The sequence below is a fragment of the Schistocerca serialis genome, chromosome 1, assembly GCF_023864345.2.
Source record: "Schistocerca serialis cubense isolate TAMUIC-IGC-003099 chromosome 1, iqSchSeri2.2, whole genome shotgun sequence".
Lineage (NCBI taxonomy): Eukaryota > Metazoa > Arthropoda > Insecta > Orthoptera > Acrididae > Schistocerca > Schistocerca serialis.
Window position 1 is genome coordinate 621,295,689 of NC_064638.1, and position 16,695 is coordinate 621,312,383.

Sequence of the window (16,695 nt, forward strand, 5' to 3'; positions counted from 1 at the left end):
TATATGAAAAATATGCTCCCCTAAAGACAGGAATAGTAAGAAGGAAACCTGCATCTTGGCTAACTGAAGAATTACAACAGCTCATGATTCTCAGAGACATTGTATATTGGGCATTCAAACTGCATCCCATGCCTTAAAATCTTATTGTTTACAAACAAAAGCAGAACAGAGCCAGTCCAGCTGTGAGAAATGCAAAATTCCGGCATGCACATACATTAACCAACCACAGAAATAGATTAGCTATCCTGTGGAAAAACCTATGTGGTCTTGGTACAGGCAAACTAAAACCTGCAGCTGATCCCATTGTCCCAGCTGAAGAACTGAACCGGTAATTCACATTACCTACAACCATAAATGAACCACAAATCAGAGACTCATTGACTACTTCATGAGGATAAATGATTGTAGCCATAGAAAATTCTATCTAAAGCATATTACTTGCACTACAATCATAAAACACCATCATGCATATCAGATCAGCTTCTATTGTACACATTGGCATCACAGTCCAAATTGTAAAGCTTATTATTGACCCATTTCTGTCCACTATAACAGTTATCTCCAACCACTTCTTAAACACAAGTGTTTTCCCTGATTTTGTGTCAGTATAATACCAGAAATAAAGAAAAAAATGGGATCAGCAGCCACAGAACAGCACTCTACAAATAGCATCCATAAAATGCAGGATTAAGATTAGGCACAATACACTGTCCAGTATAATTATGACTCTTTCCACAATGAGGCTTAAGTTTCATCTTACATAATTCCCTTTTAGAAACCCTTTTTACACATTAGAAGAATAGCATACATACATGTGGAATAAGAAATGCTTTGCAAAAATATGTGAACAGAGTTTAGTAAACCATTTATTTGTAATCTTACCATATGTTAATCAATACTGTATTTTGAAGTATGTATTATTGTGTTATGTATCAAAAATTGAAACCTTTGTTGTTTTTGTACAAGTGAAACAAATCATTCAATGTTGAATAAAGTGTTGTTACTATTATTATGTCTCAATGGTACAGTGACTTTTTACCTTTACTCCTACCATTATTTATGGCTAGTAATAAATGGTACTCTGCCTGCTGTAATTTTAATTTTGCTGGTGCAATTTAACAATTAGAAAGTCATTGGTTGAAATAAATGTAATTTGTAAATGGTTTCTTAAAATTTAAGGTACTCAGTAAATTTAATAAATGTATTACACATAACCAATGAACATTTTATGGTTTTGGAGGGTACTTTGTTAATAATAGGTACTGTTTGTACATGATAAAACTATAGTTACTATAGTTATCAAAGGAAGCACTTGAAAAAAATAACTATTAAAGTTACCTCAGGATAAATTCATACCTGTAATGCATTTTTCAGTCGTATTCCTTCAATGTTAACAATGTGAGTTGAACATTGTGATAAAGTTCCTTGAGCAATTGCCGCTATGAGAACAATACATCCCATAATGTACCCATTTCTCACAAAGTCATCCCATGTAGGAAAATAAATCTGCAAAATATAGATAGGAACAATTAGTGATTGCAATGCTGGCATTGAATGTCAACATATTACTTTTTCCCCACACATCATACAAATTGCTGTTCATACCACATTCTACATTCTTTCACAAAAATCTTTGGTAAGCTGGCAGCATCAGATTATTGACTAATCATGTGCTTTCAAGAATACATACATTTGTAACTAATTAGCTTATCCAGACCAAGTTCATGGAATAAGATTTTAATGTCAGTTTTCTTTATCAAAAACATCAAACAAGAATTATTCAAATTTTAATTTACTAGTGTGTACTTTTGTGCGAATGTTTTAATCTACAAATGTTAATAGCCTTGGGAAATATAACAGATCTTCTCTGCTAGGCACCATGCTAAGAACTTCTTGCAGTTTCACTGGTTACAGGAGGGACACTGGGAGTAGGGGGAGATTCCACCCATACTGACATCCAGCCAATGTGCTATGATGCCAGCCTTTATCAGTTGGCCTCATTATTATTTTTTTACATGAATTTCTTATGGGAAGAAAAAACAAAAAAAAAGATAATACTGGACTGACATTTGCCTGATTTAGAGTCACTGACACCATCTTCATGTTGTAGAAACATGGCAAGTTTGGTGTCTGTTTCTTCCGGTAGAGCCTCAACAGCTATTGTCAAAACTGCTTTATACGGGCACCTTCAAATCAGTTAGCTACCTCCCTAGAAGCTAACTTCCAGCTCTCAGTTAGCTCTACAAATCATATTTATTTTGAACACACCAACCATCAATGGTGACTGCATTCAGAGAGCTGTTACCTATCTACATCATTGGTGCCAAAGAGTCATTCCTCTACTGCCTTGGCAGGCTAAGCACTGCATTTAGATTGGGAAGCAGGAGATACTCATTTATGCTTATAATTTTGCCAGACACTTGACTTACCTACCACTTCTTTAACACAGTCCAACTATAAGCATCTTCTGTCTTATTGGGGAGGAGTCCAAATATGAAAGTGGCTATGCTATACACCAGCTATATAGCAAGATGACACTCAGTACAAATGTATATAACGAACACAGAGAATGCAAAAACATGTCCTAGTTATTATATATGTAAAGCATTGTAACAGGTGTTTATCTGACTGACTGTGATAAAGTTTGTTTGAGATGGTCCAAAGGCTGGTTCCTCATTAAAAAAAAAAAAAAAAAAAAAAAAAAAAAAAAAAAAAAAAAAAAAAAAAAGAACTTATGAGATGTTCACATGATGTCCTCATTATTATTTCCTAAAAGTGCATGAATGGTGGTGAGACTGCTACTAGTCAACAAAACACTGGATACACATGCTAAGCCTGAGAATGTGAACACCAGAGATATGTATGCTCTGCAAAGTAGAAGAGGCTGATAACAGCAGAACACAGCAATGGAACCATGTATTGTGGAATACATCAGTCATTACACTTGTTGAAAATGAGACTCTGCAGTAAATGACCTGTATATATCCCTTTCCTGGATGCAACTGTCTCATTGCTTATGACTGCAGTGGATAGGCCATTGTAAGTGTATCATGGAACAATGGAAAGAAGTTATTTTGTCAAATGAACTATTCATCACACTGATAGTCTTCTCAGCATACACTGTCTTCCATGAATGCTTGCTCAAAGCTTACACCAATGGATAAACACAAACCAGTTACAATAGCATTATGCAATGGAGAAGATGTGGCTGCCACTGGATATGTCATAAAAGCAGTGCACCACATCAGTTTTATTGTTGAGCATTTGAAGTACTCCATAGCTAATACATTTCCCTCTGAATGTAACAAGAACTCTGAAGCCTCCCCCTTCATCTTTAATTCATCCTTACACCAAGTGGGGTCCCCCCCCCCCCCCCCTGTTTCACACCTGAGTAACCTGCCACTCCCTTCTGTCCTACCCCTCTTTCGTCCCTGAGGAAGGAACAAGCCGACTTTGGAATTTGCCTTTGTGTGAGACCATGTGTATGAGGTTCGTGTGCTGGTATGAAGTGTTATTGTTTGAATTGCTTCTGCATAATCTTCCATTGATTGTATCAATACCAGTTTGTATTGTGATATACTGTGAAATTTCAAACATTCATGAGTGTCGCGATAAACTCGTACTGTTATCACCAATTATAGGTCTAAACTTAATTGTGCTCTTTTAAAATTTTTGAGAACAGTAGGCCTATCCTCATTCAGAATGAACGTTCTCGAATTTTGTTGTACAACTATATGAGAAATACATATTTTTGAGAATTTTCAGATGCTTACAAGACTATATTTTCATAAGTGACCAGTACAAGTGTTTTGGATACATAACTTATTTCGTAGCAAATCAGTGTTTGTGGTTAACAGTACTGCCAAAGAATAGATTACCCCTGAATTTAATCATATATCAATGCATCTAAACATGCATTACTGAGAATTTTTTGAAGCTACCACTGTCCTTCGCATAGTCTACGAGCAATCTGTAGTAAATCAGCATTTAGTTACTTTAGCAGATATTCTAACATATTGTGTTACATCTAGTTTTCCGTTAAAGAGGAGTAGCCCTAAATATTATCTGAATTTATCATAAATTAACTCTGTTTTCAAATTTGCTAACAACTATAATTAATCTCAAAATGTTTTTGGAAATGTGATTTTTAGCACGGGTTTTTGTGTTGCCTTAATAGAAATCTCATTTTGTGTATTTGCTTCAATTCTAACAGGGAATTAGCAACTTTTTAGCTCAACAGATTAAAAGATAAACAGCGGGCTTAATTTAAAGTTATTTGTTCACTGTCTTGTAATCCATTGTACAGCCAAAATGCAGCCCCACTGTGAATGTTGCTCATGAACATGGGATGAGTTGGTTGAATTAGTAGGCAGCTGGAAATCACCCTGACTACTGTCAAATGATTGGCAGCTGCTAAGAATTGATGTGTTGGAAGAGCTGTTGAGAGTTGTATACCTGTGATACTGTATTCTGTCTCCACTGGATAAAGTATATGATCTGTCATTATTCATCCACTTGGGGGACTCAGGGTGTTGTACTGATCCCCCGAACCAATAAGTTTGAAGTGCTATCTTTCACTGAAACTGAAACTGAGCCAGTGGGACTCACTTCACCTGTTCTGGGGCAACCTGTTTTGTCCAGTGTCAAGAGGAGGCAAATGCAAAAGGGTAGGGGTCTATTAATTGCCAGCAGTTCAAACATACAGTGAATGATGGTACCCTTTAGGGAAATGACAGCAAGGGACAGGAAAGGATACCAGGTGCACTCAGTGTGTATGCCTGGGGACCTCATTCAACATGTTCAGGAGACTATTCTAGCAGCCACTGAGAGAATAGGGTGCAACCAACTGCAGATTGTGGTGCATGTTGGAACAAATGATGCCTGTCATCTAGGCTCTGAGGTCATACTTGGGTGACTTCAGCAACTGGCAGAGAAGGTTGAGAAGACCAGTCTTGTGCATTGAGTTTCAATGAAGCTCAAATTTGCAGCATGTTCCCCGGAACTGATCATGGCCCTTTGGTTCTGAGGTCAGTGGAAGGACTGAACCAGAGGCTTCAAAGTTTCTGTGACAAGCTAGGCTGTGACTTCCTGGCCTTGCGCCATACTTGCGCCTGGACTTGCGCCCCCTAAATAGGTCAGGTATGCACCACACATCAGAGGCTGCAATTCAGGTAGCTGACTGTGTGTGGGGTGCACACAAGATTAGTCAACAATCCATCCAATAGAGATAACAGTAGCTGACGGAAGCCCAGAAGTATCAGTGTAAGATTGAAAGAAATGCCTCCAGCAGGTGAGAGCATTAAAATCCTAATGGAAAACTGCCGAAGTATTCGCAACAAAGTGTCAGAGTTTTAAGCACTCATGAAAAGCAGTGAAGTTCACATACTATTAGATCACATAGCTGGTTGAAACCTGAAGTTGATAGCAGTGAGATTTTTGGGGAAAATCTAAGTGTATATCAAAAAGATAGGAAAATGAGAAATGGAGATGGTGTATTTGATGCAGCAGACAAGACACTGAAATCCATTGGTATTGAAATTGAAGCTGCATGTGAGATAGTTTGTGCAAGACTCAGTATCAGGGTTGGGCGTAAAATGATAATTGGATCCTGTCACCTACCAGATCCACCTACTGATGTAACTGAAAACTTTAGAGAAAACCTCATTTCACTTGTACTTAAATTCCCCAATCATATTGTGATCATTGGAGGAAACTTAAATGATCCAACAATTAACTGGGAAAATTACTGTTCTGTTAGTGCTTGGCATGAAAAGACACCCTGTGAAGCATTACTAAATGACTTCTCTGAAAGTTATCCGTTGTTGTTGTTGTGGTCTTCAGTCCTGAGACTGGTTTGATGCAGCTCTCCATGCTACTCTATCCTGTGCAAGCTGCTTCATCTCCCAGTATGTACTGCAGCCTACATCCTTCTGAATCTGCTTAATGTACTCATCTCTTGGTCTCCCTCTATGATTTTTACCCTTCACGCTGCCCTCCAATACTAAATTGGTGATCCTTTGATGCCTCAAAACATGTCCCACCAACCGATCCCTTCTTCTATTCAAGTTGTGAAACGATCTCCTCTTCTCCCCAATTCTATTCAATACCTCCTCGTTGGTTATGTGATCTACCCATCTAATCTTCAGGATTCTTCTGTAGCACCACATTTTGAATGCTTCTATTCTCTTCTTGTCCAAACTATGTATTGTCCATGTTTCACTTCCATACATGGCTACACTCCATACAAATACTCTAAGAAACGACTTCCTGACACTTAACTCTACACTTTATGTTAATAAATTTCTCTTCTTCAGAAATGCTTCCCTTGCCATTGCTGGTCTACATTTTATAAACTCTCTACTTCGACCATCATCATTTATTTTGCTCCCTAAATAGCAAAACTCCTTTACTACTTTAAGTGTCTAATCTAATTCCCTCAGCCTCACCTGAGTTAACTCGACTATATTCCATTATCCTAGTTTTGCTTTTGTTGATGTTCATCTTATATCCTCCTTTTAAGACACTGTCCAATCCATTCAACTGCTTTTCCAAGTCATTTGCTGTCTCTGACAGAAGTACAATGTCATCAGTGAACCTTAAAGTTTTTGTTTCTTCTCCATGGATTTTAATACCTACCCCAAATTTTTCTTTTGTTTCCTTTACTGCTTGCTCAGTATACAGATTGAATAACATCGGGGATAGGCTACAACCCTGTCTCACTCCCTTCCCAACCACTGCTTCCCTTTCATGCCCCTCGACTCTTATAACTGCCTTCTGGTTTCTGTACAAATTGTAAATAGCCTTTCGCTCCATGTATTTTATCCCTGTCACCTTCAGAATTTGAAAGAGAGTATTCCAGTCAACATTGTCAAAAGCTTTCTCTAAGTCTACAAATGCTAGAAATGTAGGTTTGCCTTTTCTTAATCTAGCTTCTAAGATAAGTTGTAGGGTCAGTATTGCCTCACATGTTCCAATATTTCTACGGAATCCAAACTGATCTTCCCCAAGGTCGGCTTCTACCAGTTTTTCCATTCGTTTGTAAAGAATTTGTGTTAGTATTTTGCAGCCGTGACTTATTAAATTGATACTTCGGTAATTTTCACATTTGTAAACACCTGCTTTCTTTGTGATTGCAATTATTATATCCTTCTTGAAGTCTGAGGGTATTTCGCCTGTCTCATACAGTTTGCTCACCAGATGGTAGAGTTTTGTCAGGACTGGCTCTTCCAAGGCTGTCGGTAGTTCTAATGGAATGTTGTCTACTCCTGGGACCTTGTTCTGACTTATGTCTTTTAGTGCTCTGTCAAACTCTCACGCAATATCATATCACCCATTTCATTTTCATCTACATCCTCTTCCATTTGCATAATATTGCCCTCAAGTACCTCGGCCTTGTATAGACCCTCTAGATACTCCTTCCACCTTTCTGCTTTCCCTTCTTTGCTTAGGACTGGGTTTCCATCTGATCTCTTGATGTTCATACAAGTCGTTCTCTTTTCTCCAAAGGTCTCTTTAATTTTCCTGTAGGCAGTATCTATCTTACCCCTAGTGAGATAAGCCTATACATCCTAACATTTGTCCTCTAGTCATGCCTGCTTAGCCATTTTGCACTCCCTGTCGATCTCATTTTTGAGACTTTTGTATTCCTTTTTGCCTGCTTCATTTACTGCATCTTTATACTTTCTCCTTTCATCAATTAAATTCAATATTTCTTCTGTTACCCAAGGATTTCTACTAGCCCTCATCTTTTTACCTACTTGATCCTCTGCTGCCTTCACTATTTCATCCCTCAAAGCTACCCATTCTTTTTCTACTGTATTTCTTTCCCCCATTCTTGTCAACTGCTCCCTTATGCTCTCCCTGAAACTCTGTACAACCTCTGGTTTAGTCAGTTTATCCAGGTCCTATCTCTTTAAATTCCCACCTTTTTGCAGTTTCTTCAGTTTTAATTTACAGTTCATAACCAATAGATTGTGGTCAGAGTCCACATCTACCCCTGGAAATGTCTTACAATTTTAAAAAAAATGGCTCTGAGCACTATGGGACTCAACTGCTGAGGTCATTAGTCCCCTAGAACTTAGAACTAGTTAAACCTAACTAACCTAAGGACATCACAAACATCCATGCCCGAGGCAGGATTCGAACCTGCGACCGTAGCGGTCTTGCGGTTCCAGACTGCAGCGCCTTTACAATTTAAAACCTGGTTCCTAAATCTCTGTCTTACCATTATATAATCTATCTGAAACCTGTCAGTATCTCCAGGCTTCTTCCACGTGTACAACCTTCTTTTGTGATTCTTGAACCAGGTGTTAGCTATGATTAAGTTATGCTCTGTGCAAAATTCTACCAGGCAGCTTCCTCTTTCATTCCTTACCCCCAATCCATAGTCACCTACTACGTTTCCTTCTCTTCCTTTTCCTACTACCGAATTCCAGTCACCCATTACTATTAAATTTTCGTCTCCCTTCACTATTTGAATAATTTCTTTTATCTCCTCATACATTTCTTCAATTTCTTCATCATCTGCAGAGCTACTTGTACTACTGTAGTAGGTGTGGGCTTCGTGTCTATCTTGGCCACAATAATGCATTCATTATGCTGTTTGGAGTAGCTTACCTGCACTCCTATTTTTTTTATTCATTATTAAACCTACTCCTGCATTACCCCTATTTGATTTTGTATTTATAACCCTGTATTCACCTCACCAAAAGTCTTGTTCCTCCTGTCACTGAACTTCGCTGATTCCCATTATATCTAACTTCAACCTATCCATTTCCCTTTTTAAATTTTCTAACTTACCTGCCCAATTAAGGGACCTGACATTCCATGTTCCGATCTGTAGAACACCAGTTTTCTTCCTCCTGATAACGACGTGTTCCTGAGTAGTCCCCGCCCGGAGATCCGAATGGGGGACTATTTTACCTGTGGAATATTTTACCCAAGAGGACGCCATCATCATTTATTCATACAGTAAAGCTGCATGTCCTCAAGAAAAAGCACCTAGAACGGATAATTATGGGCCTCACTCATGATCGAAATATCTTGGATCTAATGGCAACAATTAGACCCAACCTCTTTGGGGATGTCCACATCGATAATGGTAATAGTGACCATGGCTAAGTTGTGGCAACAAAGGACAACTAAAACTGAAACTTTCAGCACAGAGTAGGAGCATTTGGAAGAAATATGGCTCAAGTGTAAAAGAATAGGTGAGCATACACTGGATAGATAAGAATCCGGTAGAACAGTTCACAATGGAAGGAATAAAAATGGTTCAAATGGCTCTGAGCACTATGGGACTTAACATCTGTGGTCATCAGTCCCCTAGACTGAGAACTACTTAAACCTAACCAACCTAAGGACATCACACACATCCATGCCCGAGGCAGGATTCGAACCTGTTTCTGTAGCAGCAGCACAGTTCTGGGCTGAAGCGCTTAGTACCACTCGGCCACAATGGCCGGCAATGGAAGGAATACTCTATGGTATAGAGTCACTGAAAAGAAACTTCTAAAGAAACAGAGATTACTGCATAATAGGTGCGAAACAAAGTGTAGGGCTATAGTTAGAGAGATGCTGAATGAAACACATTTGGCTATCAAGAGAGTATGCATAATGCCTTCAATGATTACTGTAGCCAAATATTGTCAAATGATATTTCACAAAAACCAAAAAAATTATGGTTGGACGTAAAGGCCATTAGAGGCACCAAAGTTAGTTTTCAGGCCCTACTGAATGAGATAGAAACTGAAATTGAGGGTAATAAACCAAAAGCATGAAATGCTTAACTCCATTTTCAAATGTTCCTTTATAAAGGAAGACCCAGGATAATAGCCCCAATTTAATCCTAGTACCATTGAAAAGTTGAATGAAGTAACTATTACTGTCAGTGGTGTTGAGAAACAGCCTAAAAAAGGTCCATGACCCAATGGAACCCTGTCAGATTCTATACTGAATTTGTGGCTGAGTTAGCCCCTCTTTTACATATAATTTATCATAGATCCCTTGAACAGAAGACTATGCCCAGTTCTTGGAAAAAAAAAACACAGGTCTCATCCGACTTCAAGAAGGGTAAGGTAATAGAAGTGATCCACAAAACTACTGCCCAGTATCCCTGACATCGATTTGTTGTAGAATATTATAATAGATTCTGAGCTCAAATGTAATGAGGTATTTGGAACAGAATGGCCTCCTTGATGCCAACCAGAAATGATTATGAAAACACTGATAATGTGAAACTCAGCTTGCACTTTTCTCACATAACATATTGAAAGCTTTGGATCAAAGAAGTCAGGTAGATGCAGTATTTCTTGATTTCTGAAAAGTATTTAACTCAGGACCACACCTATCCTCATTGTCAAAAGTACAGCCATATGGGGTATCAGCCAGCTGGCATGGATGAGCGGTGCTAGGCGCTACAGTCTGGAACCGCGAGATCGCTGCGGTCGCAGGTTCGAGTCCTGCCTCAGGCATGGGTGTTTGTGAAGTCCTTAGGTTAGTTAGGTTTAAGTAGTTCTAAGTTCTAGGGGACTGATGACCACAGCAGTTAAGTCCCATAGTGCTCAGAGCCATTTGAACCATTTTTTTTTTTTGGGGTATCAAGTGAAATTTGTGACTGCATTGTTGGTAGGGAGAAAACAGCATGTTATCTTGGATGCAGAGTCATCATCAGATGTAGAAGTACCTACAGCTGGGCCCCAGGAACCCTTGCTGTTCATTCTGTATATTAATGACCTTGCAGACAATATTAATAGTCATCTCAGACTTTTTGCAGATTTATCTGTAATGAAGTAATATCTGAAAGAAGCTGCATAAATATTCATTCAGGTCTTGATAAGATTTTAAAGTGATGCAAAGATTGGAAACTTACTTTAAATGTTCACAAATGTAAAATTGTGCATTTCACAAAACGAAAAGCACAGCATCCTATGACTATAATATCAATGAGTCACTGTTTGGTATTGGCCAACTCATACAAGTACCTGGGTGTAACACTTTGTAGGGGTATTAAATTAAATGCTCACATAGACTCAGTAATGGGTAAAGCAAGTGGTAGACTTCAGTTTATTGTTAGAATACTGGGGAAGTAAAATCAATCTCCAAAGGTAATTGCCTAGAAATCACTCATGCGACCATTTCTAGAATATTGCTCAAGTGTGTGGAACTCATACCATATAGGATTAATGGGGGATATTGAACGTGTGTAGAGAAGGGCAGCATGAATGGTCACAGGTTTGTTTGATCCATGGGAGTGTGTCATAGAAATACCACAGGAGCTGAATGGAAGACTCTTGAAGATAGACATAAACTATAATGAGAAAGTTTATTAACAAAGTTTCAAGGACTGGCTCTACATGATGACTATAGGAATGCATTACAATCCCTTACATATCACTCACATGGGGTTTGTGAGGATATGGTTACAATAATTACTGCACACACAGAGGCATTCAAACAATCATTCTTCCCATACTCCATACGTGAATGGAACAGGAAGAAAGCCTAATAATTGGCACAATTGGACATATCCACAGCCATGCACCGCACCGTGGTTTGCAGAGTATAGCTGTAGATGAAAATGTAGTTCTGAAGGCTAGTGTTAGCATTTTTTATTTCAGCTGTGTCTGTCAGCAGTTCTGAATTTCACATAGTGAAAGAAATTACTGTTTATTTACTAAAAATATTTATTTAACTGTCTTCTCTCCCACAACTTTGCTCTTCTCTTAGTACTCCATCTTTCACTCAATATTCATCTCCAAATGCCACATATTGAAGTTTTTGTTTCCTCCTTCTTTCTAGCTGTGTCGTTTCTTCCCATCTGCACTATCTGGTGTAATAATAAAAAGCTGCACTTCTAATAGAATATTACTTACCATGCAATATGTTTCTGTATCCTGAGTCTGCGAGCCATTTTTTATTTGTTCATGGATCTGGAGATCTGTGACATAATCAATTATAACAGAGATACCTAGAGGACCAACAAAACCAACCATGTCACCAAGTAGCTTGAAGATCCCTCCACACAAAAACAGGTACCAACAACTACGGAAATAACATTTCCACAGTGAAATTGGGCGTTTCTCCTTATGAGCTGCTACCTGAAATACGCACATTTTTTTGTAATTTTTCTTAATCAGTTTGAATATAATGAAATATAAATAGTATTGGGACTGAATCTTCATGCAATATAATAAAAAAAGGATAAAATTAATTCTTAATGACATTAAATAAGCAGTGAGCCCTAAAAATAGGAAATAATGGACACTATCTTTCTGGAAGCAACATATGGATTGCAAATTTGTTTCAAAGCCATAATTTGGCTTTAATAACAACCTGATATTAAGCAATGACTCTTTAAAAGTAAACAATGTTTAAAAGCAATGAACTGGACTAACCACATTGTATCCACTGATATTTTCTCATATAATGTTTTAAAACATGCTCTGAAACATGACATGATGAACTGTAATGCACTTTATATTGTCATCATCCTTACTGATACCCAATTCCTTAAATCTGTTTAGTTGTTAATCAGACTTTTAACATATTTTTCCAACTCAACTAGCATTTGACCTTACCTTATAACTTATTTATTGCACTAATGAATTCTGCACTTGTTTTTCCATCTCCTTCAGTTCTCTTAAATATCTATTGCCCCTTTTCCAATATTTACTTCTACCATGACCCTGTTTTTTCCACCTTGTTATGTTATTCCTGAAATCATTTGTGTACTGTCTACTTCTTTTCTTCACTTCTCTCTGTTCTTACTTCTATTTCTCCTATTCCTCCCAACTTCTACCAGTATTATGACCATTTGTTTAGTAACCATTTCCTTTTTATTCCTTAATGTTAATGATTAAAGAAAACCACCTCAGCTGTATCATTACACGTTCATGGTGTTAGGACCTGTTTTGTTCATTCAACATTTTCAGGTTGCCAAGTTGTGCTGAAGTCATGACATAGATGGTCTGGTTGTCAAATGTAATGTTAAAGACGTAATCCAATCCTAAACACTCTGCTGGTCATTTGGTGAAAGTATGCCAGACATGGCATGCTGTGTACAATAAGCTGCTTTGGCAGTTTTTTTACACATTCGTTTTAAAAGGCTTAGGCAATAATGACAAGGGGTGATTTCACCTTGAGGCAAAACTTCTAAGGGCACAATTCATTGCCATAAAAAGACTCTGATTATTACTTTGACACTGGATTCAACCTCTCAGATATGGTAATTATTTGCCATCCCAGTTTGACAAGTGCACTTCTATGTCACTCAATATTGTTCACATAAACCCAACACTGATCTCCAATAATGATCATTTGCAAGAATATTTTGACATTATCAACTTGTTCAAAGGGTTCCTTTACAAATGTTCTATCATTAAATAAGAACTAAATATTGCTGCAACTCAATATATGTTCAAATTTTTGGGTAAAATCTCAGTACTGAACTAATAGAGGTACAATTATTCTGCAAGTTCACTGACAGTTAGCACAGACCAGAGTGTTCACTTTATGAATATGATCACTACTGACTGAAGGTCGAAGGTAGAGTGTCATTTACTTCTGTGTGCCACTACTCTCCAACTTCCATGATTTTTTTTTATGAAACTGGATATAGCACATCACATAGTCACCCATTAAGGGTGAAGAGACTTCTCGATCATGAAATGTGGATTCTCAGTCTCCCAAATGTGCCAGTTTTGCTTACCGATGAACCCATCCACATGAAAGTGGGCTTGTGACTTCTGAAATTTTCCCAGCTTATTTCTTTTTCCAGTAATTTTTGGGTTTGCAGTCAGATTCTATCAACATTCGGCCATAATGAGATTTTCATTCTGCAGCGGAGTGTGTGCTGATATGAGACTTTCCGGGAGATTAAAACTGTGTGCCAGACCGAGACTCGAAGTCAGGACCTTTGCCTTTTGCGGGCAAGTGCTATACCATCTGAGCTACCCAAGCATGACTCAGCCCCATCCTCACAAAGTTTGGAAGGTAGGAGACGAGGTACTGGCAGAAGTAAAGCTGTGAGGACGGGGCGTGAGTCGTGTTTGGTAGAGCACTTACCTGAGAAAGGCAAAGGTCCTGAGTTCGAGTCTCGGTCCGGCACACAGTTTTAATCTGCCAGGAAGTTTCATTCTGCCATAATATTTAGGTCCAGAGACTTCCAGCCATCCTCAGGCAAGCAGATGAAGTACTGAAGAGACCTGATGCAGTCATGGTATTTATAGTGAATTCCGCACATGTGTGTCATAGTGGTGGTTTTCAGTGCATGCATTAGGAGGTGACATGTACGAGGCAGCCAAGTTGTGTGTACTGCCCTCAGTGGTGAAGTGAGAACAAACTAATCACTGAGTATTGACTGAGCATGTCGATTCTGTTGTGACCGCATAATTTTAATAGTAGGAATCCAGTTTTTATCACGCTCAAAGCCATTATCACGATTCATTAAATTATCAGCAACATATATTTCCATGGATTCTTTAATTACAGAGTCCCAGAAGCTGGAAACTGGTGCTAAAATTTTGGTATTATTGTATTCAAATGAATGTCCCATGGAAATGCAATGATCTGCCACTGGTGATTTTAAGGGTTACCACAGACAGGTGTTCTACACAGTGTTCCTGCACCGTTTGTTTTGTCTGACCTATATATGCAGAGCCACACTCTCAGGGAATTTTATAAACACCCATCTTCCTCAATTATAAATCATCTTTAACGGATCAGACTAAGGCCCTGCTCTTTGCTGGTGGACAGCTGTACACAAATGTCCCAAAGATCCATCATTCTTATGGCATCCTAACATGTCTAGAAAGGGTAAAATCCCATATTTCTCAATCTACATAGTAAACTTGATGTTCCCATGAGAACAGTTTAAATGACAAAGGAATTTTTCCAGTTCTTGTCTGCCGTGAGGGCATACAATGAAAGTATCATCTACATACAGCCAGAAAAGATAGACTTTAAGACAGCAGACAAGAGCTTTCTCCTCAAAGTCTTCCATAAATTGATTGGTCACCACAGGAGACAAGGGACTCCCCATGGTGATACCATAAGTTTGTTCAAAAAATTCGTTATTAAATAAAAAATAAGTTGAGGAGAGAGTATGTTGAAACAAAGCCATATATTCAGAAAAACTGTTATGCTTTTGAATGATAGTTCTTTACCTGAACAAGTTATCAAGAGGCTGAGACCACACAATGCTGTTCCACCAAGACAGTATGGGATGCCCAAGATTAACAAGGATGGCATTCCACTACAATTGATAGTGAGTAATATTGGTGCTTCTACGTATTTGAATGTAAAACATCTGGCCTCCTTACTCAAGTGCTGCCACCATAAATGTAATTCCACAGATTTTATCAATTATTTAAAGACTGTTAAGCTGAGCAGCTCAGATTTACTAGTTAGCTTCAATGTGGTCTCACTTTTTACCAAAGTTCCTTTATTTGACTCACTACATCTTATTGGTAACTTATTCAGTGATGATTTGATGGCTTTGTTTGAACATACTCTCTCCTCAACTTATTTTTTATTTAATAATGAATTTTTTGAACAAACTGATGGTGATGCCATGGGGAGTCCCTTGTTCCCTTTGGTGGCCAATCTTTTTATGAAAAACTTTGGGGAGAAAGCTCTTGAGTCTGCCATCTTAAAGCCTATGGTTTTCTGGTGATACTTTTGCTGTATGGCCTCATGGCAGACAAGAACTGGAAAAATTCCTTTGTCATTTAAACTCTATACATGAGAACAACAAGTTTACGATGGAGATTGAGAAAGATGGGACTTTACCCTTTCTTGACGTGTTAGTACGCCATAAGAATGATGGGTCTTTGGGACATTTGGTGTACAGAAAATCCACACACACAGATTTATCTCTTCAGGTGTACAGCTGCCATCACCCCGCATGAACTGCTGGTGTTCTCAGTACTTTAATTCAATGGGTGTATGTAATTTTGGATGCTGATAGCCTTCACAAAGAGTTAGTGCATCTGGAGAAGGTTTTTAAAGAGAATGGCTTTACGTCATGTCAAATATGGAAGTCCATTCACAATTATAATAACAAGAAGCAATGCTCTGAGGAGACTGATGATGACTATAAATCAACTGTGTTCCTTCCATATGCCAGGAACATGTTTTCTAAAATAGGCAAATTGCTTAAGAAGAATAATATTAATGTCATCTTCCATCCACCAGCAAAGAGCAGGGCCTTAGTTGGATCCATTGAAGATGATTTATAATTGAGGAAGGCGGGTGTTTATAAAATTCTCTGAGAGTGTGGCTCTGCATATATAGGTCAGACAACATGAACGGTCCAGGAACACTGTGTAGAACACAAAAGACACACCCGTCTGCAGCAATGTTTAAAATCAGCTGTGGCAGATCATTGCATTTCCATGGGACATTCAATGGAATACAATAATACCACAATTTTAGCACCTGTTTCCAGCTTCTGGGACTCTGTAACTAAAGAATCTGTGGAAATATGTCTTGCTGATAATATAATGAATTGTGAAAACGGCTTTCAGCTTGATAAAAATTGGAATGCTATTATCAAAATTATGTGGTCACAACAGAATTGACATGCTCAGTTCGATATTCAGCGAATAGTTTGTTCTTACTTCACCACTGAGGGCAGCACACACAACTTGGCTGGCTCGCACATGTCATCTTCTAATGCATGTGGTGTAAACTGCC

General features: G+C 38.3%; 1 protein-coding gene across 2 annotated transcripts in view; it reads right to left on the bottom strand.

The window, feature by feature from the left end:
* LOC126478212 (ATP-binding cassette sub-family C member Sur) overlaps nt 1–16,695 on the bottom strand; it is a 402,049-nt gene that overhangs the window by 262,568 nt on the left and 122,786 nt on the right. For both annotated transcript variants that reach the window (XM_050103682.1, XM_050103681.1), the window contains exons 3-4: nt 11,874–12,098; nt 1,357–1,506 (exon numbers count right to left, since the gene is read on the bottom strand). In XM_050103682.1, the coding sequence (XP_049959639.1) occupies nt 1,357–1,506; nt 11,874–12,098 (375 nt within the window). The remainder of the gene's footprint in view (nt 1–1,356; nt 1,507–11,873; nt 12,099–16,695) is intronic.